This window comes from Microcaecilia unicolor, chromosome 5 (genome assembly GCF_901765095.1).
Source record: "Microcaecilia unicolor chromosome 5, aMicUni1.1, whole genome shotgun sequence".
In the NCBI taxonomy this organism is placed as follows: Eukaryota; Metazoa; Chordata; class Amphibia; order Gymnophiona; family Siphonopidae; genus Microcaecilia; species Microcaecilia unicolor.
Genome location: NC_044035.1, coordinates 154041233 through 154054732, shown reverse-complemented (window position 1 = coordinate 154054732; position 13500 = coordinate 154041233). Strand labels below are relative to the sequence as shown.

The window sequence follows — 13500 nt, the reverse complement described above, 5'->3', positions numbered from 1 at the left end:
GTGGGGAAAGGAGATCTTTTTTGCTTATCTGGTGGGAGTGCACAGTGATACAGGAATGCTGGACCAGAGTCTATGGAGAGATTTGAAGGTGATACTTTGAACCAGCAGTTTTTCTGTTAGGTATTAATTTGGGAAGGATCAGGGAGAAAACAAAAAAATTTTGACTGATTCTGAGAATACATCACTAAAATAGCAAGTCCATGTTTAGAGTGGATGATTTTTCATGTCATGGGTCCATAAGCAGTCTGTAAAAGTTACGTGTTTGAATTTCTGTAGTTTTTTTTATTTTTTTTTCACATAAAAGGATGGGGTTTGAACAGTTGGTATTACAAATTGCTTGTTCTATCAAGTCATTAAAACCTCATTTTTTGTTTCTGGAGACTTTAGTTCTCCTTTGCCCAGAGATGGTCACAGTTAATGACTGCAGGACTAGTGGTAGGAAGGCGTGAGTTACCGCTGGAAATGTGCCGAAGTTCCTACAGAACAGAAATGGAAATTACATCTTGGGTTTGAGGGATTGATGGAAACGCTTAGACTTACAGTTAGGAGGCAATCAAATATGTTACAAAATGAGAAATGTGGGGTTGCTTCGGATCAGTGGGCATGGGGGATCTTACACAGGAGTCTCTGAATGAATGATTTCATCTATCTACCTAATAAATTAGCTTTAGAGAATAATATTCAGGCATCACAGTGGAGGGCATAGGGGTTAGCGTGGATGATGGATGGGGGTAAAAGGGAGGGAGGTTCCAGTGAAGGGTCAGAAGGCTTTATGAAGAGCCTTGAAGAAAATAGCTGCAACTAGGGATGCCTGAATAAGGGAAATTCCCTTAGGTAATGGTTGGATCCCTCCAGAGAAAAGGGAGAGTTATTGGGATTTAAAATTGAATTATTACAGTAGAAGAAGAGATGGGGAGGGTTGAGGGAAGGAATATTAACTATTGTATATGGATGGGAGCTGTCCATGGAATTGTAGTGTTTGCAACAGGCAATAAGTGTTTGAAAGTAAAAACAAAAAAATAGGATTGAGTTTTAATACTTCCTGATATTGAGAATGACGCCAACATCATAATCTTCTGTAGAAATGTCTTCTAAAAGTTACTTTTAGTGGGTAAAGTGTTGTTGAAAATGGCCAGTTAGCCCTGGACAGGTGATTTAAACAGCCAAGAGCATCTCTTAGCCATTTAAATCATTTTGAATATTGGGCCATACCTTTATAATGGACTAACACTGCAATCACACTACTTTATCCAAAAATGCAGTTGAAACTGGCCAGATTAGATGGTCCTTATCTGCCCTTGTCTGTAATTCTATGATAATCTGGGTTCTACTTCATTGGTTTCCTTCAGCCTGCCTTATGACTATGGTAGCCTTGCTTCAGAGACTGCATGACTACCCACGTATGTTATTCCTCCAGACTTCACAAGTTTATCCCTAGCTGTGAGCCATAAACTTACTCCAATATACTGGTTATTCCAGCATTTTCACCAGAATCTGGGAAGTAGCCCAATGGTTAGTGCAGCAGCCTGTAAATGTGAGGAACCAGGTTTGATTCCACTGCAGCTGCTAGCAACTCCAGGCAAGTCACTTAACCTTCCATCGTCTGAAGTACAAAATAAATATCTGTATACAATATGTAAACCACTTTGATTCTAATCACAGAAAGGCGGTATAGCAAAATCCCATTCCTTTTCCCCGTTTCTGTAACTTTTCCTTCTAGGGCTGCCATCAGCAGTTTCTAGTTTTAGATTATCTTGAGCACAAGCACATCAGCTCCCCAGAAAAGTGCTCTTTCTGAGAATTTACAGAGAGGTTTCCAACTAGATAACTCGTAATTATATAGAAATTATTAGCAAATGAAGACTAACATGGCCCATCTAATCTGCCTGTAAAGTGCTTAGTGTTGCATCTGTCCCCTTGTTTAGGGTTGTAATTGCCATTTTTTGGAAGTTACCTCTCTTCCCCTGCCTCTCCTCTCCCCCCCCCCCCCCCCCCCCCCCGCCTCTCCCCACCCCACCCCACCCCACCCCATGCCTCTATGGTGGACCCAGTGAATTTAGGACCAGTGTAAGAAAGAGGCAGAAGGAGTTTGTGTTAGACAGCAGTCTGGGTTAGACATCATGCAGGAGGCCTTGGATATTCAGGTGTCAGTATAGATGTGACTAAGACTGCCAACACTTTAATGAATCTAAAAAGGAGCAGAGGTAGCATGCTGTTTGTGGACCCAGCCATTCTAAAGTTGGTTGATGTGGAATGATCTCATACTTTATGAGGTCCTAAGTTGCTCAGAAAAGAAGGTTCTTTTTAGCAGTTTTTATAACAATGCAAGCAGTCATCATTCTTGTACAGAAAACATTTAAACAGGGCATAAATCATACAACAGAAATAAAAGGTAAAACTGAAATTCAAATATTCATTTAGTTTGTGATTTGGGACATTAAACCCAGATGACTATAACATCTGGGTGACAAGCAAAACATACAGTGGTGGATCCCTTGCTGATTTTGTAAGTTTGCCCACTGACAAAGACATGAGCAGCCCATAATTGAAGGGTAGGTTATTGGTAACAGTGAGAGATAGCACATCACAAATTAAATCCGGAAAATCACATTGTGGAAAGTATATGAATTTATTTGCATTCTGCAGAGGGAAATAAGTATTTAATCCCTCTGGCAAACAAGACCTAATACTTGGTGGCAAAACCCTTGTTGGCAAGCACAGCGGTCAGACGTCTTCTGTAGTTGATGATGAGGTTTGCACACATGTCAGGAGGAATTTTGGTCCACTCCTCTTTGCAGATCATCTCTAAATCATTAAGAGTTCTGGGCTGTCGCTTGGCAACTCGCAGCTTCAGCTCCCTCCATAAGTTTTCAATGGGATTAAGGTCTGGTGACTGGCTAGGCCACTCCATGACCCTAATGTGCTTCTTCCTGAGCCACTCCTTTGTTGCCTTGGCTGTATGTTTTGGGTCATTGTCGTGCTGGAAGACCCAGCCACGACCCATTTTTAAGGCCCTGGCGGAGGGAAGGAGGTTGTCACTCAGAATTGTACGGTACATGGCCCCATCCATTCTCCCATTGATGCGGTGAAGTAGTCCTGTGCCCTTAGCAGAGAAACACCCCCAAAACATAACATTTCCACCTCCATGCTTGACAGTGGGGACGGTGTTCTTTGGGTCATAGGCAGCATTTCTCTTCCTCCAAACACGGTGAGTTCATGCCAAAGAGCTCAATTTTTGTCTCATCTGACCACAGCACCTTCTCCCAATCACTCTCGGCATCATCCAGGTGTTCACTGGCAAACTTCAGACGGGCCGTCACATGTGCCTTCCGGAGCAGGGGGACCTTGCGGGCACTGCAGGATTGCAATCCGTTATGTCGTAATGTGTTACCAATGGTTTTCGTGGTGACAGTGGTCCCAGCTGCCTTGAGATCATTGACAAGTTCCCCCCTTGTAGTTGTAGGCTGATTTCTAACCTTCCTGATGATCAAGGATACCCCACGAGGTGAGATTTTGCGTGGAGCCCCAGATCTTTGTCGATTGACAGTCATTTTGTACTTCTTCCATTTTCTTACTATGGCACCAACAGTTGTCTCCTTCTCGCCCAGCGTCTTACTGATGGTTTTGTAGCCCATTCCAGCCTTGTGCAGGTGTATGATCTTGTCCCTGACATCCTTAGACAGCTCCTTGCTCTTGGCCATTTTGTAGAGGTTAGAGTCTGACTGATTCACTGAGTCTGTGGACAGGTGTCTTTCATACAGGTGACCATTGCCGACAGCTGTCTGTCATGCAGGTAACGAGTTGATTTGGAGCATCTACCTGGTCTGTAGGGGCCAGATCTCTTACTGGTTGGTGGGGGATCAAATACTTATTTCCCTCTGCAGAATGCAAATAAATTCATATACTTTCCACAATGTGATTTTCCGGATTTAATTTGTGATGTGCTATCTCTCACTGTTACCAATAACCTACCCTTCAATTATGGGCTGCTCATGTCTTTGTCAGTGGGCAAACTTACAAAATCAGCAAGGGATCAAATACTTATTTCCACCACTGTAAGTAGAAGGTAATACTTTTTTATTGGATTGACTTAAATACATTTCTTAGTCAGCATGCGTGGTGGGATAGTATTTAATTTAAAAATCCAAGGGGTCTTTTTACTAAGCTGTGGTAGAAAGTGGTCTTAGCATGACCTTATGCAGGGTTGTTTATTTTAACACAGCAGTAAAATGGCCATTTTCTATTTTTTCAATTAATGGCCATGTGCTAATGTCGCTATTAGTGCACGGCCATTAAAAACAGTTACCGCATGAGCACTTACTGCCACCTATTTTGTAAGTGGTAAGGGCTCACACGGTAATCCTGTGCTAATCAGCACATGGTAATGTAGATGTGCTGATTAGGAAAGACACACCCACTCTCTGCTGCCCCAGACATGTCCCCTCGGCCAAAAAATTAAAAAACCTTTTAGCATATGGGAAGAAAGTCCCAATTTGGAATTTAATGCAGGACCCCTGCGAATGTCCGTTGGTGTAAGCCCTTTTAAGCTGTAGTACGCACACGCTAGTGCTTTACAGCAGCTTAATAAAAGAACCCCCAAGCATTTTCAGATCTGGCCAGGTGCCTCTCTGTCTCCATCTTATATATCCACTTTAATTTGGCTGATTGCAATTATTCATAATTCTTCAAAAATGTGATGTCGCTGAATGCAGTATATAACCATCAGAAGCTCCAGAGCATGAGCATAGTAATATTCCTACAAAGTTTTCTTCTCCTTCCTATATAGAGAAGAAAACAAGGGAACAAATCTGCGATTTAGTATGGCCTTTAAACCAGACACCTTATCCTAGATCATCTTAATCCACAGCATTTAAGCACAGTTGGACAGGATATACACTTATTGGTGGGAGGGTAAATTTTATAAGAAGCAACAAAAAGTAACTTATTCTATAAAGATGCCCCCCCAAAAAAGAGAAGAGCCTAAATCAGGAATTACCAAGATATAAGGCACTAAAACATCCAATCCTTTACAGCAGACAGAATCATGTTAAAATATCTAAATGTTGAAAGATCTTTTTGGGGACCGTCATATTGACTGAGCTTTTGCAACTTTAAACCATGTAGGTCACCAGTAAGGTTAATCTATAACCATAAGTCCCAGTACCATTTTTTGTAATTTGCATGTAAAAATGATACTTATCAAAGTAAGGCAGGAAACACATCTCATCTTGACCCAAACTTGAAAGCTATTTTGCATTAGGAGAATTAGCCTTTTCAAATCTTTCTCAGTGAGCCACCTTTATTTAGGTCATATGCCCTCAGAAAGTGTTAATTACATCACGTTTAAACAAATTCAGTTTTATTCTTTAGTAATTGTCACCAGGGGTGATAAACCAGAATTTACAAAACAGTCTGCCATTCAGTGGCATTCCAGCCACTGTGTTTCACAGCTTGAAGTTCATATGGAGATTATTTCTGTTGTACTTAAACATTTGATTGTCATCAATGAATAAATCCCATTACTCATAAAATGTATAATTTAAGATTGTAATTAATAATGATGTTTTTATTGTATACAATTTTTAAAAATAAAAAAGATTGTAATATAAAAGAACAGCACAGTAATTGTTGCCTTACATTTGTACCTGGCCGAACTTGTTTTAGTTATGCCTTCATTACTGTAAGGGTTAATCAGAACATTGCAAATAAATTGGTGCCGTAGATTAATCTTCAGCTACTGAGCTAAAGGTAAGCAACAGTGGCAATCCCTTCTTTGTCAACAAAGGAAGAACAGTCCCAAACAGATGGAGAAAACAAAACATATAACTAACCCATGGGCAGATGATCAAAAGCCCTGCTGTTCCAAACAGCGCTTTAAAAATAGCACTGGAACAGCACGGGGCTTTACCACCCCTATGATCAGAGATAATAGCATGCAAATTGAAGCAAGCTGTTATCTCTGATCATAGGGTAACATGTGGGAGGAATCCTTCTGTACCGTTTGACAGGTCTGGGCTGTCAAAAGCCCAGACCTGTCAAACAAAGGGGCTTTGGAGGTCCTTGAGACCACCAGACCCCAAGTACCCCCACCTCGAGCCAAACGACACGGGGGCTGGAGGTCCGGTGGACTTCCAGTCCCTCTGGGCACAAGTTCGGGGGGGGGGGGGGTGGAGATCCGGGGGGGGGGGTCTCCAGCCCACCTAACCCCCCCTAGCATACCCTTGAATAGAGCCCTGGTGGCCCAGTGGGCCGCAAGTCAACCCCCCCTAGCATCCCCTCAAATGGCCCTGGTGGCCCAATGGGCCATAAGTCAACACCCCCCCCCCCCCCCCAACCTTGTGGTCTAGCGGCCCTCTTTCCCACCCCGCTACCTTGGTTGGAGAAGGAAAGTGGCCTCCCTCCTCTTCAATCAGCACCACCTCGAAAATGACAGTGCTGAGTCCTTGCCCAGAAAGTGAAGCCCCACCTAGCACATCCCAGGATGCACTGGGCAGAGCTGGACGCCACCATTTTTGAGGCAGCGCCGATGGAAAAGGAGGGGATGCCACCTCCCTCCTCCAACGAAGGTAGGGGATGGGGAAGAGGGCTGCTAGACCAGCAGGTCGGGGAGGGGGTTGACTCGCGGCCCACTAGGCCCGTGTCGCTGGGAGGGGGGTCCGGGTTGGGGTTCCTGCTGCTGCATTGGGGGGAATGGGGGGCCTGCTAGCATGCAAATACATGCTGGATAGGATTCACCATTCCTCCCCAATGGTCTGCAAATCCTAACGCCAGCTCCAAGCTAGCGTAGGGTTTGCCGCAGACAGTGCCCCAATGTTTGGTGCGCTGCTTGCTGATTATTGGGAAGGAATACATTTAGCATGGATTTGCATGCTACTTGCGCTAAGAGCCCTGTTTTGCATGCTAGTTGCGTTCAGAGCCCGCGAGCATGTTGTTTCACGCGCTTGGGGGCTCTGATCATGGGGCAGTAGCAAACAGGCGCTGGTATAGCGCTAACAGTCTCTAGCGCCTGCGTTTGCTTCTGATCATCAGCCCACCACTGCTGTAACCACTAGGCTACTCTTCCACTCCATAGTTTGGAGCTGTTGTAGAGTACAATGTAATGTTAGATATCAGGCTGTTGAATAAAGTTTGGTGCAGTGTGACATTTATTATCAAACTGTGTTAATACCAAAATAGTTCATGTTTCATATTATTTTCTGTAGGAGAAGAAGCAGATGGTTACTATGAACAGAGACCTTCTGATGGCTTTTGTCTATTTTGACCAAAGTCACTGTGGTTACCTGCTTGAGAAAGATTTGGAGGAAATTCTGTACACACTTGGACTCCACCTTTCCCGTGCTCAGGTACCTGTGTTTTATAAACATAGCTTATCTGAAAAAAAAATATTTAGGCAGGGCTGTCTTACTTAATATAACAGGTCTAAGAAGAGAGTATTTAAAATGGGATTTGTCCCCATTCGCTGTTTTCTCTCCTCTCACAGCCCCCTTGTCCTCGTGATGAGCATTTCTCCTACCCACCTCCTTGTCATACTCCTGCAACATGATGGTCCATTTCCTCCTCTATCCCTCCTACTACTGCTTGACCAGCATACCATCTCCTTCCCCTCCCTTAAGCTTTCTGCTTTTAGATACTTTCTCTTTTCTCCCTGGCATCTTCCGGATTAGTGTTCCCACACCCGGACAACCTAATTTTACTTGATTCCACCCATTCCTTTATACTTCCTTCCAATACAGATCAGATCTTCCACCCATGGACAGCTTTACACTACTCAGCCCTTCCCCATAGCACTTTAAAGTACTAGGTCAAAGTACTTAAGTATAAAAATATGCATTTATCTTTACTTAAGTAAAAGTAAAAAGTACAATGGAAAATACATTTAAAATGTACTCACGTAAAAGTAAAAAATTAAGTGCCTAATATAATACTTTTTGAGTAAAATGTACTGTGACTACAAATATTTGTTTGTGTCTATATTTATTAAATTTGATATACTGCTAATAGCAGTTGTATCACAGCAGTGAACACAGTAAATTAGCATCAATTAAAATGAAATATTTAACAAATGTTTCATTCACCTCCTACTTTGGTAGTAAGGCACATTGCAATTGTCTGGGACATGTTTCTCTGCTGTTGACAGGGGTGAGTGCGTAGCTGTCACCGAGAGATGTGGTACTACTTTGCCTGCCATTCCGCATGTCTCTGTTAATGAGGATTTATGGTTGGGCTTCCTCCTCCCTTTTTCACTGGTAATTGCTCTCCCAGCACTTTCATGGTTGACTGTTTCATGTGGTATCCCAGTCAGGATGACGTTTGGGTCCCCAGCAGAGGAAGTTGTAGGAAATGTCTCTTCCATTCTATGATAGCAGCAGTGTCACGGTTTTTGGTTTTCAACTTAAAGAAGTTAAGTTGGGTTTCCCAGGCTGGAACTGTGACCAGCTGTTTCTTCTTCCCAGACTAGATTGAGACGTCCTTCCTGGGATGGGGTCATAGCCTTCCTATTCCCTGGGCTCCGTAGGCCTCTCAGCGCTGGGTTGGAATAGATTGCCTTTGTTGTGCATGGTCTGCTGTTTTCTTCCTTCTTGGCTCTCTCTCCAGGTTATCTGCTCCTGGGCCATGGGTGTTGGCCTGCGCAGGGTCTCACTGGACATTGTATTTTTGTTGCGGGTATGCTGTATTACCTGCATAATTGCCTCATTCCTTTTTCTTCTGGGCCAGGTGTGGCCTGCCGCATTAGTTCTTTGGGTCTGGTGTCAACATTGTAGTCCCGCCTCATTTAGGGAACTGCTTTGTCACATCCCATTCGTCTGGACTGGTCTGGCAAGGGTGCAAAGGAAGGGAAAATTTGTCTTACCTTATAATTTTTTTTTCCTTTAGTCCTGCAAGACCAGTCCAGAACCCTCCCGTTGTATTCATTTTTTCAAGTGCATTCTTAATTATGGTGGTGCTGGTGTGGTTGAATAGCAGCTACCTGTCTGTGGAGAATTTGCCCCCTTTCTTCAGTTGCATATGGCGGAGTGCGGCCGCCTGATGTAGTGAAACTGCCTGTCATTTGAGGGTTTCCATAAATTTCTTCAGTCACATTTGGATGAGAGCGTGCCTCCTGTCTCGGGGCGGTCCCTGCCTATCAGTAGAGGGTACGTCTACCTACTTAGTATCATACTGGCTCATTACTCTCCTCATGGCTCAGGGCCAGATCTGTCTGCCAGTGGAGGCTTGACCCACTGTTTTTATCCAGTTTCTGACTAAGAGTGAGTGTACGTTCTGCTGATCATAGTTGCCCAAGGGTCTGGGTTTAAGCACCATGGCTTGGCTAGAAGATTTACTGAGTGGTCTACAGCTGTCCAGGGCCCTAGCAGGGGCAGATCACACAGAACTACTTTGTTTCTGTTTCCATCCACTGGTAGATGTGCACGACTATCCTGTTTGTCTGGACTGGTCTGGTAGGACTAAAGGAAAGAAAATTATCGGGTAAGACATACATTTTCCCATCAAGGACATGTTTTGACAACAGCTGAAACTTTTAAAAACAGTTGTCTATCTGGACACACACATACTTATTAAAAGTGTCTACCAACTTTTAGGGGAATGGATAAAGAGAGAACCTTACTAGTTTGCAAAATGTGCCTTTTGGCACAAAAAAGCATATTACAGTCCTGGACTTCAGAGCAGCCTCCTGCATTTTGGCAGTGGAGAAATCAATTATATCAGCTGCTTAATTAGGAGGAGAGGGAGGCTCATGGCCCCCACAAACATAAGGAAAAAAATAGAGCAGATCCCAAGATGGAGGTTGCACAGGGTAACACCAATAGGGATTGAAAAACAACGCTCCCCTATTAGCTAAGAACACATCAAAGCAGGGATTGAAAGACAGCTCTCCCTTATTGGTCAAATAAAAAGTGCACAGCAAAGCAGAGTAACAGCATCTACACACCACAAAAAAGAAGTCTGGTTTCTCTTAATAAAGCATTTGCTGTGTGACCTCCATCTTGGGATCTGTTCTATTTTTTGGCATGTGATTGATTTACAGATCCATAGCGCCTTTTCTATTTGGACTCCTACAAATGTAAGACTCTATTCCATATCATCATGCTGATCAATCCATAGACTGGTGGGTTGTGTCCATCGACCAGCAGGTGGAGATAGAGAGCAATCCTTTTGCCTCCCTATATGTGGTCATGTGCTGCCGGAAACTCCTCAGTATGTTCTCTATCTCAGCAGGTGGTGGTCACACACAGCAGCAGCTCTGGCTAGGTCTCCAAGCCTAATTTTTAGGTTTTGTTGAGTACCTGGGGTTGAGGGCTCTTCTTGAGCAAGTGCAAACCTGGTGGTGCCAGGTCCCTCCTTTTCTCCCCCCCCCCCCCCCCGCTGGCTCCGTTTAAAAAAAAAAAAAAAATTTGGACGTCCTTAAGGGCGTTTATTTCAACGTTTATTTAAACGTTTATTGCAGCTACTCACTGGGACACCAGTTCGTTACAGCTCGGAGCGAGAAGCAGGTAATTTTTACCTTTTTATAGCGGGCGGGGGTTCCCCGATTGGTCTCCACGTAGCCTATGGCGTCGGAGGGCGAGGGCGCAAAGATTCGCTCCCCGGATCGCGTGTGCGCTTCTAACGGGGATGCGGGGGTCTTAAAGTCTGATTCGCCCCTGTTGGGTGTCAGTTTGGAGGCCGGTCAGTGTCCCGGTTCTTCCTCCGGTGCGGCGGTTTTTCCCGCCATAAACGCCCATCCCCCACTGCTCGCCTCTGCCATCTTGGCCGGCCACTCTGCTCGGACGGCTTCTTCTTGGGCCGCCCTTGAGGTGGGAGACGTTAATGCTATGGCCGCTCTTAATTTGGGCGACGGCAAAAAAGTGGCCAAAGTTAAGCGCCATTCTTCCCGCGCGGCTCCTTCGCGGAGTGTCGCGCCGGACACCATTTTGGATGCGCAGCATGTTTCTCCCCCGCTCTTGAGAGCGCCGGTTGAGGGTGTGTCTAGGGCTGTGGCCCAGGCTGCTGAAGTGCACAGTCTGGGGGGTTTCTCCCCCGAGTTCATTTTGCTGCTGCATCAGGCCTTCCTTATGCAAAACGCTGCCCCTGCTCCCTTGTCCGATAAAGGGGTTGAGGCCCCCGGAAGTAAACGCCCTCGGGTGGATTTCCAGGCCTTAGAGGACTCTGTCTCCTCTGATGTAGATGAGGGCAGCGTATCTGAGTTCTCCCAACGGTCCTTTGGGGATTCCTTGGAGGAGACGGATTCCCGCTCGGATGGAGCGGATGACCCCTCTGCAGCGCGGATCTTTCGCTCAGAGGATTTGCCCAACCTGTTAGTGCAGGCCATGAGCATTTTGAAGATTTCCTCTCCGGAGGACGTCTCTCCCTCAGCCCCTGTTGGCTCCGCCATTATGCTGGGGACGAAGCGCCCGCCTAGAGCCTTCCACGTGCATGATGCCATGCACACCTTGATTTCGGCTCAATGGGATGTCCCGGAAGCGAGCCTCAAAGTGGCTAGGGCTATGTCCCGCCTTTATCCTCTGCCTGAAAGTGAACAGGAGGCCTTTCTTTGGCCTACCGTGGATTCTTTAATCACTGCGGTGACTAAGAAAACGGCGTTGCCGGTGGAAGATGGCACGGCCCTAAAGGACGCCCAAGACAGAAGATTGGAGGCGGCCTTAAGGTCGTCCTTCGAGGCGGCTGCTTTAAGTTTGCAGGCCTCAGTTTGCGGCTCCTATGTGGCCAGGGCGTGCCTGACGATTGTGCAGCGGGCTTCCCCCTCGGATCCTTCCTTGAGGGCTGATTGGCCGGCCCTGGAATCGGGCTTGGCTTATTTGGCAGACTTTGCTGTATGATGTCTTGAGAGCCTTGGCTAAAGGCATGGCTCAGACAGTCTCTGCGCGGCGGTGGCTTTGGCTGAAGCATTGGTCTGCTGACCACGCCTCTAAGTCTCGCCTGGCTAAGTTGCCTTTTAAAGGCAAGCTGCTCTTTGGGGTCGAGCTGGACAAAATTGTTACCGATCTCGGCACGTCTAAGGGCAAGAGGTTACCAGAGGTCAGGGCTCGGGCCAGTGCTCGCACCGGTAACTCCAGAGGACGGTTTCAGGAAGCCCGTCGGTACCGCCCGGGCAAGTCGGGCTCCTCTGCCCTCTCTTCCTTCAAAAGGAACTTCTCCCCCAAGCAGCATTCCTTTCGCAGAGACCGCCGTCCCGGAGGTGCGCCCTCCGGTCCTCCCCCAGGGTCTCGTACCCAATGACGGGGCCCTGGTCCATGGCCCAGTGCAGATTGGAGGACGCCTGTCCTCGTTTCTGGGCGAGTGGACCAGGGAAACTTCAGACGCTTGGGTGCTGGAAGTCATCAGAGACGGCTACAAGCTAGAGTTCTGCCGACCCTTAAGAGACGGGTTTGTACTCTCTCCCTGCAAGTCTCCAGTCAAAGCTGTGGCAGTGCAGCAGACTTTGGACAATCTGATCCGCCTGGGTGCGGTCGTTCCGGTGCCAGAAAATCAGCTTGGCAAGGGACGTTACTCCATTTACTTTGTGGTACCAAAGAAAGGAGGTTCTGTACGGCCTATCCTCGACCTCAAAGGGGTCAATCGGGTCTTGAAAGTTCGGCACTTTCGCATGGAGACTCTCCGCTCTGTTATAGCGGCAGTGAAGGCAGGGGAGTTCCTGGCATTCTTGGACATCAAGGAAGCGTACTTGCATATTCCCATCTGGCCTCCTCATCAACGCTTTCTGCGTTTTGCAGTCCTGGGCCGACACTTCCAGTTCAGAGCCCTCCCATTCGGGTTGGCTACTGCTCCGCAGACCTTCTCCAAAGTAATGGTGGTCATCACGGCCTTCCTGCGAAAGGAAGGAGTACAAGTCCATCCTTATCTGGACGACTGGTTGATCCGAGCCCCCTCTTATGCAGAGTGCGGCAAAGCTGTGGACCGGGTGATTGCTCTTTTGAGCTCCCTGGGGTGGATCATCAACTGGGAGAAAAGCCGGCTGCGCCCGACTCAGTCCCTGGAGTATCTGGGAGTTCGATTCGACACCCAAGTGGGCAGAGTGTTCCTGCCGGACAATCGGATTGTCAAACTTCAGGCTCAGGTGGACCAGTTCCTAGTAGCCTCTCCTCTTCGGGCTTGGGACTATGTGCAGCTGTTGGGCTCTATGACGGCCACGATGGAAGTAGTGCCCTGGGCCAGGGCTCATATGAGACCACTACAACTCTCTCTGCTGCAGCGCTAGACTCCAGTGTTGGAGGATTATGCTGTGCGCCTTCCCTTGGACCCAGCAGTGCGCAAAGCGCTGAGCTGGTGGCTGAAGACAGACAAGTTGTCTGCAGGAATGCCTCTTGTGACCCCGGAGTGGATTGTCGTCACGACGGACGCCTCTTTGACGGGCTGGGGAGCCCACTGCTTGGGAAGGACAGCGCAGGGGCTCTGGTCTCCTGCAGAGGCAAAGTGGTCTATCAACCTCCTGGAACTCAGAGCCATTTGGTTGGCGCTTTTGTAGTTCCTCCCGGTACTGGCGTTGAAGCCAGTACGGGT

General features: G+C 46.8%; 1 protein-coding gene across 3 annotated transcripts in view; it reads left to right on the top strand.

Moving 5' to 3' along the window:
• The window catches only part of CCAR1 (cell division cycle and apoptosis regulator 1), a 268378-nt gene that overhangs the window by 219854 nt on the left and 35024 nt on the right, over nt 1–13500 (top strand). For all 3 annotated transcript variants that reach the window (XM_030203453.1, XM_030203454.1, XM_030203452.1), the window contains exon 21: nt 7203–7343. In XM_030203453.1, coding sequence (XP_030059313.1) covers nt 7203–7343 — 141 coding nt within the window. The remainder of the gene's footprint in view (nt 1–7202; nt 7344–13500) is intronic.